This window comes from Trachypithecus francoisi, unplaced genomic scaffold (assembly GCF_009764315.1).
Source record: "Trachypithecus francoisi isolate TF-2019V2 unplaced genomic scaffold, Tfra_2.0 Lachesis_group6, whole genome shotgun sequence".
In the NCBI taxonomy this organism is placed as follows: domain Eukaryota; kingdom Metazoa; phylum Chordata; class Mammalia; order Primates; family Cercopithecidae; genus Trachypithecus; species Trachypithecus francoisi.
The window spans coordinates 42253989-42267982 of NW_022681471.1; the positions used below are offsets into that span (position 1 = coordinate 42253989).

At 35.7% G+C, this 13994-nt stretch overlaps 1 protein-coding gene across 2 annotated transcripts in view; it reads left to right on the top strand.

Moving 5' to 3' along the window:
* AMMECR1 (AMMECR nuclear protein 1) overlaps nt 1-13994 on the top strand; it is a 133381-nt gene that overhangs the window by 105378 nt on the left and 14009 nt on the right. For both annotated transcript variants that reach the window (XM_033202085.1, XM_033202086.1), the window contains one exon: nt 4638-4752. In XM_033202085.1, the coding sequence (XP_033057976.1) occupies nt 4638-4752 (115 nt within the window). The remainder of the gene's footprint in view (nt 1-4637; nt 4753-13994) is intronic.

Here is a 13994-nt window from a genome sequence, read left to right on the forward strand (position 1 = left end):
TGGTGGTTGAAACCCCTCATGTAGAAACTGCTTTTAGTTTTAGACTAATACATAGTTGAATTGCTTCTCTTTGCCTGTCCAAACAGGGATTTTTAATTACTTCATTGTCCTGAAAAATAGTAATATGTAATACGAAGCCCCTCTCAGTTTGGTAACTTTCCAGCAGTTAATCGATTAAGTTCAACAATGTTTTAGAAAGTGAATGAACGAGTGAATGAATGACTAGACAGAGTCCCTTAAATTATTTCTGTTGCATGCTGTATTGTTTACAATGAGCCTTGTAATATCTAAGGTTTTGCCTATTTTCAGCGACTTTTTTCTCTTTTTAGCATAGTTTCCAGGCACTGTCACAAACTCTTCGGTTCTTTCATAGCTAAACTCTTAATATCTTTTCTTCAAATGTTCATTTTTATGAAAGTACTACATAACATTATTTAACTTGGACAAATGTTAATGCTCCTTCTCAATTAGGTGAGGTGTATTCTTGAGAAGGTGCCAATTTGAATTGAATATATTTGAATTTGGTATGTGAACTAAACTGTGATTGTTTAAAGCTTATCCATCCAATGGGTGATGGAGCAGCTGACTGGTTTTATATGTAAGTGTTTTGTTTTGTTTTGTTTTGTTTTTCTAGCAATACTTAAACATTAGAAAATGACTTCCTATTCTAACAAAGAGAAATTCATATGAATTACTTACAGGACCCCCTTGTCAGTTCCTTAGACTGCCTAGAATTTAAATTGGCAGATACTACTTCGGTATAAAATGTTTTCTATGGACAGTATTAATATTTTAAAATGTTTTACTCCTGCAAATTTCCAGTAGACAGGAAGTCTAGCTCTGTTTATCCTTTGGCTACTAATGAATGCTACTGAATGATTATTTATCATCTTAGATAGAGGTACCACAGGTATGAGATCAGAATTGCCGAGTAAGGCAAGCATTTAATTTTAAAATTTGAAAACAAATCCATGCAAAGGTGACAACTAAAATGTAGATACTCGAAAGAATTTTGGACTTGAGTCAGAAAATCTTGGTTGTATCCCTACCCTTGTCATTAACTTAGCTGAGTCACCTTGAGTAAGTCACTGCCCAACTCCAGATTACAGTATTCTCTCTAAAAGCACAATTTCAACATTGCATATTCTAAAAAGAGCTTGGTTAAGGAAAGCTTGGCTGAGGAAAGCTGAATCTTGTTGTTTATCAGCTATCCACACCAGCCTGGCAGCTCTGAGGTCAGTCTCCAGCTGTATTTTCATCTTTTTGTAAACTCTTCAATCCTTGCTAGGCTTTCATTGCTAGTTGATTTCCCTAGAAATTTACATGTGGAGACATTGAAGACTTCCTACCTTTGGAATTTTTCTGTGTTCATGAATTTAATGAAAAATTACTTAGAGCTGGCTAAAAAATGCAAGAATCAAAAGTCTTGTTTAAATGTCTCTGTAAAATCAGACTATTCCCATCATGACTAACAAACCTTTACTATTTCAGAGCTTTGAAATCAGTATATTTGAATCTTGACATGGTGAGGCACCATTGTCATTTTATCCCATTCATTGTTCTAGCATTTTCCCACTAACTCCTTGTTCTAAACATTCTTCTTTTTTTTTAAGCCAAGAATGAGTGAACAACAAGGCTCCATGTCATGAGAAAAGCATTGTAGCCTGATCCTCACTTATGTTTTAGGTATTTGAAAATTTCATTGATTTGAAATAGTTTGAATTGCACTGAGCTAAAATTTATCTTTTATTGGTCTGCTAGGAAATGAACTAAACAAAATGATAACGTGCCTCAAAGTATTGAGACATTAACTGTATAGCGACTTCAGCATGTGTATTTTTAAAATGAAACAGCTAGAGCTAGGTACAAAATGTGCTTCATTAAAGAAGGTCTAGCATTGTATTCAAAAGGTCAGACAACAACAAATATTGGTGTGGATGTGGAGAAACTGGAACTCATACATTGCTGCTGGGAAAGTAGAATCGTGCAGCCATTGTGAGAAATAGTTCGTTGGTTCCTCAAAAAGTTAAAGGTAGAATTACCTTTATGATCCAGCAGTTCCACTCCTATCTACCCAAGAGAAATGAAAACATACATCCACATTAAAACTTATATGTCAATTCCCTAGCAGCATTATTTATAATAGGCAAAAGTGGGAACAGCCCAAATGTCCATCAACCCATGAATAGGTAACAAAATTTGGTGTATCCATACAGTGAAATATTATTAGGCAATGAAAAAAAAAAAAAAAAAAAAAAAAAAAAAAAGAAAAGAATGAAGTACCGATACATGCTACAACATGGATGAAATCTCAAAACATGCTAAGTGAAAGAAGCCAGATGCTAAAGGCAATATATTGTATGATTTCATTTATACAGAATGTCCAGAATAGGCAAATCCATAGAAACAAAGTAGATTAATGGTTTCCAGGAGCTGGGAGTGGTGCCAATATTCACTGACTGCTATTGGGTACATGCTTTCTTTTAAGGATGATGAAAATGTTCTAATATTGAATAATGGTGATGGTTGCACAACTGTGAATATACTAAAAGCCATTGAATTATATACTTTAAAAGGGTGAATTTTGTGGTATGTGAATTATATCTCAATAAAAGTGTTATGAATTAAAAACATTAGTGACTGTATTGCTATAACTATTTGAAATTATAAAAGTATATTTAAATTACATTTTATGCCAGGACTAGGGGTAGGAGGAATGGGGAGTTAGTATTTAATGGGTACAGAGTTTCAGTTTGGAAAGATGAAAACGTTCTGGAGATGGAAGATAGTGATAGATATACCACAATATATTTAATTTTACAGACCTATATATTTAACAATGGCTAAAATAGTAATTTTATGTTATGTATATTTTGCCACAGTAAAAAAATCCATAACCCCTTAAAATTATATTTTATATTATTCTAATGAATAATGTGTCTTTTACTCTCTTTTTCTTCTTGTAACAGTAAAACTGAAAATGTGATTGGCCTTTTGTTTTTTATGCATACAGTTATTCTGGTCTGTGTTTGAGAACTTCTTTCCTGTGTGGGGTTGGGGGGTGCGGGTTGTTACACACACACGTCTTTATCTTGGCTTTGAATGAGAACTTGGAAGTATTTTTTTTTAAACTTTTATTTGTCAGTAGGAAAATAAAAGAAGCCAAACCATAGGAAATTTACGTCATTAAATTATAAAATAGTGAAATGCTGTTCTCAGAGTATGAATTATCACAGATTTCCTGATTTTCTTGCTTAATCTTGGCTTCTTGAATGGGAAAAACATTTATACGTTTATACGTCTATAACATCTCTATATCTTCCTATAAGCATTTTCCTTTGTATAGCAGGATAAAATGAGCACCAAAATGTGGTGCAATATGAAAATGCAGTGGATGAGCTTCAGAATGCAAACAAAGGGATGGGAAAATGAAAAAAAGAAAATTCAGCGTGAGAAAGTCACTGAAAAAGGAATTAAATTCTTTCCAAGGCTATGGAACTATGTTATGACCCAAGCAGTTTGTAGATTCTGAGTTTGTAACCTCTGAGGATTAATCCATGAAAATATTTCTAAGCCTGGCTCGTATCTAGGACATTTGAAGATGGATGTTATGAATACCAGTAGTGCCATTAATATAGTAGGCAATCAGAAGTATGTTTGTTTTTCTTGATCAGGAAGTGGTTTCTTTTAAAAGTACAAGGAACACACACTCTGTGTGTGTGTGTGTGTGTGGTGTGTGTGTGTGTGTGTGTGTGTGTGTGTGTATATTTTCTATTCCATTGCAGGAAGAATTACGGTTTTTCCACATTTTACAGTGGGGTTTTTCTAGAGTTTGGCACTATGATATACTACACTTAATTACAGGATCCAATCAGAGTTGATGTACTCAGAAATTCATTGACGTGATTAATGGTCTCCTAATCATACTTTTATTTCCTAGATTAGCCCTATTTCCTGTAGTTTCACAATTTTTGCGTCATATGTTAAATTATCCTTTATGGGGGCCTGAAATTCTTACAAGTATTTTTAGTCTATAATTTGCATTATTATTTCCATTTTCTTTGTTTTTTTTTTTCTTGAAGAAAATGAAATTTCGATCTTCCTTTGAATTCTTTTGAGTGCTGTTCTATGGTGACTGGCCTTCCTAGTATAATCTTTTTTTAAAACAATATTGTGTATATGTGTATGTGTATACATATATATGCATACACACACACATATGTGTATACATACACACATACATATATATATAATTTATTTTTACTGCCATCAGCACTAGATCCAGAACCTTCCTGCAAGTTTCCACTAGTCGAGTTTTTATTCTTCTCAAAAGCAAAATAAAACATTTTTAGATTCTACAAGTAGCAGGGAAAGACATCAGGAAATGGCTGTACAGGAAATGTAATTGATGATTCACTCTTTACAATTGAAGTGGCTAACAAACACAATCTATTAGATGAAAAAAAGGTGACTTCTAAAATCTTTGGGGAATTTGAATACATTTGAAGCTTATTGGTACCTTTGACATCTTACTGATTCTTTTTGAAACTCTTACCTTTTTCAAACAATTGTTTGCATTTGAAATTGGCAACTTTCATATCCAGTGATTGCTTTAATATTTGCTTTGTTTTTAACAGTGCCCTTAAAGATAGCCGTTTTCCCCCAATGACAAGGGATGAGCTGCCACGGCTTTTCTGCTCAGTGTCTCTGCTCACTAACTTTGAAGATGTCTGTGATTATTTGGACTGGGAGGTAAGATTATAGAAAAATTTTAAAAGAAAAATAAAGGTAACTCTTGAGGAGATGTTAAAAATTAGGCCCAGAAAATAACTCTTTCAGCCCATTCTCTATTGTAATGGAGGTCGAGAGTAATATGGATGAATAAACCTCACAGTTGAACGAGATATAAGTAAATGAGTTTTTTAAAGGACAAAGTGCCACGTGTTGTTATAATCCCCAAACTGAATTTGGTTTTCATTTTTATCCTACTACCTCACCAAAGCACCTCATAAAAGCTGTTAATAAGTAGTAAGAAGGACTGACTGGAATTTATTTCTCCTCTTACTTTCATTCTGGTGCACTCTGGTATAACCGCCACTAAGTAACTAGTTGGTCACAGGATACATCTCAGAAACAAGAAGAAATAGTTAGGATAATACACCATTTGGGGGAATCAGCTTGTGATGATAACAAGGTATTGATTAACTAGAGTTAAATAACGTGAATTCATTCTTGGCTACCTTAGTTTATATACTTAAACACTCTAACAAATAATACTAAGGTTATTTCTAGGGTATCTCTGTGCATTGCTATTATTAGAGTAGCTTATATTGATCATATTTTTATTCTTCTTTAGTACGTGGAGTTGGCTAACATTGTTAGTGAAGTTCAAAGGTTCTCACCATGATTTGTTTTGGTGGCTGGGAGGAGATGTTGAGTGTAGGTCTATTGGGTCTATGAAATTTTACACACAAACACACCCATATTACTGAATGCCTATTGTATTCCAGGCAATGTGCTACATGTATAAAAGTGGTAAGATCTGGTTCCCACCATGAAGCATCTCCTAATTTAATGGCAAGTAAATGTGTATAGAAAGTATGAAGAAATAAGTGCTATGAATGAAACAGTGGGAACTCAGTGATAAACATAACATTCTGTCTCACACATACATTCATAAATGGCATTATTGTATCCTTATGACAGATTTTAATTCTGCGGTTTTAGAAGGACCATTCCCCATAGTAACTGAACTATTCTGCCTTGGGGACAGATCACTCTCTTCACAGTTTATTATAAGACTTGAATTTAATTTTGGCTTTGCCCTGGTTCCTTGTGAGACTTTGAACAATTTACTTACTCCACTGCAATTCAGTTTTCTAATATACAGAATAAGACATTTATAAGGTTCTTCATTTGAAAAAAAAAATCTCTATGATATAAATTATTGTTGTTATACCAGAGCTATTTAAAAAGTTTTCGGGAGTGGGGTGAAAAAAAAAAACCTTTTCTACAGAGAGTACGATGCAGGAGTCCCCTCTGGGTTTTGTGATAACATTTTCTGGAGCATTATCAGAATATGAACACATCTTAGGATTTTTGCAAAGGAAGAAATAAAATAAATTTATACTGTTTTTCCTACCAAGGTTGGAATGTGGAAAACCTTTTGTAAACTTGACATTTCTAATTTATTATTTTCTATAAGTTGTTGTTCTTATTTGACTTTTCTTAAAGAGAAGTCTACAAATATTATGGAAATATTCCCTAGTACTTTATTTTTAAACGGTCCCAAATCATGTTCCCTACTTATTAACATATATTATAGTCTGGGTGGTTCTTTTACTGTTTTAAGGCTGCTGTTTCCTCTTCCGCAGTCAGATTTACTTTTGCTTTCTGGATTGCAGGGTGTTGTGTATGTAGTAGTGGGAGTGGGAGTGATTATATGGGAAAGCCTGAGATCCAAGGGGGATGACCAAGCTACAAGAACACTTCTGCTCTTGCAGCTACTGAGTTGGAAGTACAGTTCTGGCATGTGTGTTTCTGTGTGTGTGCATGTGTGTGTGTGTGTGTCACAAACATGAACATACTAGTATTATATAAATGTGTGTGCATGTGTTTGGGGAGAAGGAAAAAGGGGAGAATCCAACAGCTGTTACATAGGCATGGTTAAGCACTGAGTATACCATCATCATCCTTAGCCCAGTTAAAGCACTGTCTACAGCTAAAATTAACCTTGATATTATTGGGCTATTATGTCCATAAGATATATCAGCTTTCTGTTTGTTAGGAGACTGGGATGTAAAGCCCTTAAGAAGTAGTACTGTGTACTCTACTATGTACTATTTCAAGGCATATTTATCCTCTTTGGTCACCATCTGCCAGCCTGAATTTCCAGAAGATTCTATATTGTTCCTACTTGGTATTGTGTATTTAATATATTTTAGGGGGCTTAAATATTAATTTCTATTGAGTATTATTTCCCTGTTGAAGCAAAAAATACACTTTTTTTTTTTTTTTTTTTTTTGAGACAGAGTCTCGCTCTGTCGCCCAGGCTGGAGTGCAGTGGCGTGATCTCGGCTCACTGCAAGCTCTGCTTCCCGGGTTCACACCATTCTCCTGCCTCAGCCTCCCGAGTAACTGGGACTACAGGCGCTCGCCACCACACTGGGCTAATTTTTGTATTTTTAGTACAGACACGTTTCACCATGTTATCGAGGATGGTCTCGATCTCCTGACCACATGATCCGCCTGCCTCGGCCTCCCAAAGTGCTGGGATTACAGTTGTGAGCCACCACACCCGGCCCACTTTTTCTTATTTTCACTTTTAAAGTACAAGCATTTGAAAGTGAATTAGTCACTGTTAGAATGGCTATGCTAAGAGGAAAAGCCTATCCTTTTCAGTTAGTTCATCATTGTTTCAGGTATTTGGCAGAAGAGAAATTTGTGTACAAAGAGTAAGGGTGGAAATTATATTTTAAGTACAAGAATGTGATCTGGTCTTAAAAAAATATGTACCTTACTCAGTGATTGAAAATGGAGTAACAGTATTGTGGGAATGATATTCTAAGGGTTATCCTTAATGATTCTGAAAAAGCATTACTAACACAGAATGCCAAAACAGAATTAAAGGCATTAAAAAATTATATGTTGACACAATTTCACTTCTAGGTGCATACCCAAAAGAATTGAAGCGTTGAAACAAAAACTTGTACATGAATGTTCATAACAGCACTGTTCACAATAGCCAGAAGGTGGAAACATCCCAAATGTTTATCAGCAGATGAATGGATAAAATAGAATATGTTATATTCATACAATTGAACATTACTCAGCCATAAAAAGAAGTGAAGTACATGCTACAACATGAATGAACCATGAACATATTATGCTAAGTGAAAGAAGTGATACACAGAAAGCCACATTCTGTATGATTCCATTTATATGAGATATCCAGAATGAGCAAATCCATAGAGATAGAAAGCAGATTAATAGTTACTAGGGATAGGGGGAGGGGTAAATGGGAAGTGACTACTTAATGATACAGGGTTGCCATCTGGAGTGGTGAGAAAGTTCTGGAACTAGATAATGGTGGTGGTTGTACAACACTGTGAATGTATTTAATGCCACTGAATTGTACACTTTAAAATTGTTAAAATGGCAAATTTTATGTGTATTTTGCTACAATAAAAATGGAAAATAAACTTTATACATATACTCTGTTCATAATAGTAATTTTAATTTATCAGAGAAATTTTTTAAATTAAAAAAGTATAATGAGAGAAATGCAAGTCATTTATAATTATACCATTCTGAGAATAACTACTGTTAACATTTTGGAATATTTCTTTCCATTATCTTTTTTATATTATACTAAGACTTTAAAAAAAAAATTTTCCATTCTTTATCTGTCTTTGTATCAATAAATCTGCATATTTGGTTACATAACAGATCATATTGAATATACAATCACTATTTAAAAGATTGTGGAGAAGTCTTTGTTTATGGTTTATCTTTGTATGTAAGTTAATTATATTTTGAATTTCCTTTTTGAGAAGTCAGTCTATATTATGAAAGTATATGCTTCATGAGAATTTTCACACTAATAGGTACAACTTTTCTTCTAAGAATTAAATATCCTATTCACCATAAGTATGCAATTTTAACCTGAAATGTGAAGTCCTGTGTATGTTTATGCCACAGGGGAAAGCAAGGAGATTATTACAGAATTTTAATACAGAATGTTAAAGTCGAAGATAGATAATGAGCATGTTTTATACAAACAGAAGCTTCTAACATAGCAGTTTTCTGGTGGAAGTACAGTTTGAGAATTGACCCCCACTGGTTAAGGGTGTTACTGCAGTGGAATTCCTAATTAAAGGGATGAAAATGCCCAGATCAAAGCAGGAAAAGGGCAAAGTCTAGAAGTCCCAACGCATAGAGGTAGATATGTTCGCTACCAAGACAGACATCCCTGTGATCATGAGGATGAGGAATGTGACCATGACCAGTGGTAATAGCCACCCAGTTTTCAGATGATCAGGAAACAAATGAATTGCTACGCATCTGGCTACCATCTTACTGTCTTTTTCACTCAAGGTTTTTAATCGGTCTGTTTGGGAACTTTCTTTTGATAACATGTCTCTAATTTTATAATGGGAGTTAGTAGGAAAGTAGGATTTACTTTAGACCTTGTTTTAGGAGCTAGAGTTCTTCTGTTTGACAGTGTGAGGGATGTTTGATAAATGGTTTTACAAGTGGATGTAGTTAATTTCAAGTCAATACTGAATTGACAGACTAATCAATAATACTTCCATATGTTCTCTTTCCTCAGAATAATAATTATAACATTTAAAATAAGTGTTTATAGGTAGCCTCTGAAGGAATCTGGTTAGTCATTAAAAATAACAGCCATCTACAAAAGGCAGTAAGGACAAATTAGAGCAGTGGCCCCACCCTTCCAAGAATAACTGATCATCGCCCACATCATGATCTACTTATTGTCCTAGTAGGTATGAGAAGAATGAAGAGTGAACAATTTGGGGGAAAATTTCATTAACTGATAAATTGGAATGTCTACCTGCAAGGCTAAAATGTTTGTTAAATGAGGAAAATTGCTCCCCTATATAATTCTGACATGATACGCCTTGTGTTTGAACACAGAAACTCATCACCATTGTTCTGTGTTCTTCAACTGACATCATTCTCTTAATTCTGAATGACAGGGTGATTGACAGAAATGGTGCTTTGTAAAGAAAGAAAAACTCATGCAGCATGTTGGAGCCTGCCAAAATGACATAGCCTGGAACTTGTAGAGTTAAACTGTTTGGGAGCCATGTTTCCTTTTTAAAAATCTCAAAGGATATAAAAGCAGACATTACAATCGACTGGAGCATGACTTGAGGGGTGATTCTATGTGTGTCACCTCATAGTTGCTCATTTTCAGGATGATATAGATGAATAAACTTTTTGTTTGTAGAAGAATTCGTATAGCAAGTATGTTACCAGTGATTTTGTGGAAGCTAATGTAGCAATTTGCTGACAGAAGTCAAAATATTTTCTAAATTGTAATCAAGCATCTTTTACTTCTGTGCTTTAGAGACAAGATCACTTGAAGGCATGAAGTAAAAATATTCTCTGTATTCTAAAGTAACTCCTTAGATCAGATTTCAAAAGATTAATGACATTTTCACAAACCATTAGTCACTTTCTCCTATATCTAGCTCCCTGGATCACTGATATCTCACTTTGTCTATACAGCTGTCACCTGGGCAATACATTGTGGTCCTAAGATAGGCTGTTCCATTAGCACACAATAGGTACATGGGATCAACCCATGCTGGGTGGGGCTGGCCAGCACAGTTCTTGTATGATGCCAAAAATTTGTCCCTGGACTATAAAGCTATACGTCAGGCCCCTGATCTCACTCTGTCCCTAAAGTACCAAAGCATCTGTCATTGTACTTGAGCCTTGTTGGACTCCTGGTACTCGGAAAGCTGTGTTTCACTTTAAAAGCAGCCTCCAAAGCACACCTCTTGAGTGATCACAGCTCAATTCTGACGCGTTCAGTTGCAGTTAATAATAGGGTGCTTTTGTAACAACCTTCGTGAGAGTAAACAGATGAGATGAATAAATTGGCTACCATCATTATCTCCCACATATTTTAGAAGTTAATGTTCTTTTCACCCTCACCCTCACTCCCCCCCTTAAAGGTTTACATTTTTTAGCTCCTCTTAATGTGCCACCGAAAACAGAGTTCCCATTCATACACAGATGGTAAGCATGACTCATGAAGTCACCCAGCGAAATGACTTCTAGTTGTGTATGTTCTGTTTCCCCTCTTGGTTAGTTTTTCCCAGCTATGATATACATCATGTTTTTTCTGTCTTCTAACTTAAAAAATATGAGCTTCATATATCCAGGAAAATGCTTTTCACAGTATATATTTTCCCAGGGACGTTGAGATTTTTTTATAAGATGTCACTGTCATTAAGATTAGTCCTTTCTTGATGCTCTACTTTAAATGTTTTTTTTTTTTTTTTTTTAATGCTGTGGAACATTGGGAAAGGAAGACTTCAGGCTTCCCGGCCATCTAGAAAGAGTTTTCTGGGCATCAAGTCAATGTATAAGAAGCCTAGTGGGGAAGCAAGCTGTACAAAGTGAAGTAACTTCTTAGAAGGTGATTTAGGCCGGGCGCGGTGGCTCAAGCCTGTAATCCCAGCACTTTGGGAGGCTGAGACGGGCGGATCACGAGGTCAGGAGATCGAGACCATCCTGGCTAACACGGTGAAACCCCGTCTCTACTAAAAAAATACAAAAAACTAGCCGGGCGAGGTGGCGGGTACCTGTAGTCCCAGCTACTCGGGAGGCTGAGGCAGGAGAATGGTGTAAACCCAGGAGGCGGAGCTTGCAGTGAGCTGATATCCGGCCACTGCACTCCAGTCCGGGCGACAGAGCGAGACTCTGTCAAGAAGGTGATTTAATGCATACAAATTTCCATTAGCTGTTAGTTCCCTTAGCAAAATGGGCTGCTTGTTAGTCCCTTCTCAGGCCGCCTCAAGTTGTCTCCAGCTTTACTCGCAGCATGCTTATTGGTTGGAGGAAGTTAGCCTGCTCCTTCCCCCGTAATCCATAAACTCCCTTCCCCTTCCCTAGTACTTTTGTTATAACCTAATATTTCATGTATGGTTTGCGTGTGTGTGTGTGTGTGTGTGCGTGTATCCCCAGCATTTGATTAAAAGAATGCTGAATTTTGGGAATAAGGAGACCTGGGTTCTGTTCCTGACTGCCACTGCCCAGCTCTGTGACCTTTCTGGGCCTTAGTGTCTTCAGGAACCTGAAGAAGTTGGACTAAGTGATACCTAAGGTCTCTTTGGACTCTGACAGAATGTGATTCTGTGACATACTCCTTTTTAAAAGATGGCTTCTGTTTCATTGTCCAGAAAGAATGAATCATCACTAGCCATTTAGAAGTCTTAAGAGAGATCCCTAACTTTTAAAGTGGCCATTGCCAAGTTAAATGTAGGCAACAAAAGTGAGAAATAGTCCAGTTTTTAAGTTGTACCTTCTAGATTTCCTGTTCACAAAAAGAATTCCCTTTAGGAAGAAAAATGCTCTAAGCCATTAATGTCTCCATTTAATTACTGTATCATTCCTGTTTTAAGTCAACATTATATATTTAAGTCTAAATTAGGCAAATACATTAGGGAGCGATTATTCACTTTACGAATACGTATTTTGCTTTGTGGAAGAACTCACTATAGAATTTTATTGTTTTCCTCTTGACTTTAAGATTAATTCATTTATGTAAACTCAACCCACATGTAACTTTTTAGGAACAAATGTCTTTTGTAGGCTAAGTTAAACTGTATTGAGTCAGACACTCAGTGTACAGTTCTAACGAATACAATTTTATTTTTCTTAATTTCTTATCAGGCAAACAGCATTATTTCCTATTAGGTATGTTTGCTTCTTCCCCCCCACCCACCCTGTCCCCACTAGCCTTTGGAAAGTAAACTAAGTCACATCTCTAGGTTTTGAGAACATTTTATAACTTTAGTTTTCTTGTCTGTAAATTCACTCCCTTATTCCCTTTTTTAAGAAATGGAAGGAATGTATTTTTCTAACTTTGATAGAAAGCAGGCTTTTTATTTAAAGGTCACCTGTGCTGCCTGAACGTTCCTTGGGAAGCTTTAGGATGTTAAGTTTTTATGGGATGCTCATTATAATTAATCATTACAGAGAATTGGGTTTTTTCCCCCTTAATTGCACTCTGAGCTGTCACTTGTTCTCTGCAAAATCTTAGAGTAAGAACAATTTCTTTCGTTGCAAAAGCTATATAAACATGTTTGGCTTCAGAGTTTTTCAAAGCACCTCTTCATTAGCCATACTTTATTGAAAATTTTACTAAAATTTCATGGTGACTATTAGAGAGTTCAGGTATTTTAGAACTGTGTGTCAGCTATTAAAATAAATGTTATCAGATTGTTGTTCAGTGGCTTTTGTGAAATAAATTGGCAGGCGTGTGTTCCTGATAGACAAGTAGTCTAAGTCTCCTACATAAATCAAAATTGGCCCTAATTGGTCCTTTGGTAAGCTCTGTAAAAGCCAAGAATTGGTTCATGGAGACTGAACTAATATCTAAGCCAAAGGTGACTAATTTGCAGGGATTTTAGAGAAGAGCAACACATATGTATTTTGGTCAAGGGGACCTTTTTCACAAAGTAACAACTGGGCAAAGAAGAAAAACTTCAGCTGAGACAGATGATGAAGCAGAGGTTTTATAGTAGAGTATGTTAAAAGGTTAGTCATGCTCAGGTGATGACTTTGCAATCAATTATCCTTTTTGATTTATGTTTCTGGTATTCTGCTTCTAAATGCATCTCAAAGGATATTTGAAAATAAAGACAGGTATAGGAACTGGTCACATAATGTATGAAAACAGCCTGAAATATAGTCTGTGGTGGTATCTCAGTTGGTTCAGGAGAAAAATATTTTTTACGTCACTAAGATAAGAGTTATCTCTAGGCGGATGGTACTAGGATTACAGGCCATCTTTATTTCCTCCTTTATGCTTTCTTAAAAGGATGCTTTGTTTGTTTGCTTGTTTTTTAGAGACAGGGTCTTGCCCTGTTATCCAGGCTGGTCTCAGACTCCTGGCTTCAAGTGATCCTCCTGCCTCAGCCTCCCAAGTAACTGGGACTACAGGCTTGAGCCACTGTGCCTGGCTCTAAAGGGAATTTTTTTGTAAGACATATGTACTACATTTATAAACAGAAAAAAAAATGAATGTTTACAGTTTCTAATGTTTACAAGAGTAAATAATACTGAGCAAAAACAAAAGCTGATTTGCAGCAACACTGTTGTAAAAATTTACAATTTGGCCAGATTATGAAGGGATCATGTTAGATAGATGTGTACCTTCAGAACTCCAGAACTGCTTTTCAAATTGGTGGGCTGGTTGAAGTGATGCAGAGTAACAACTGTGAAGATTTGAT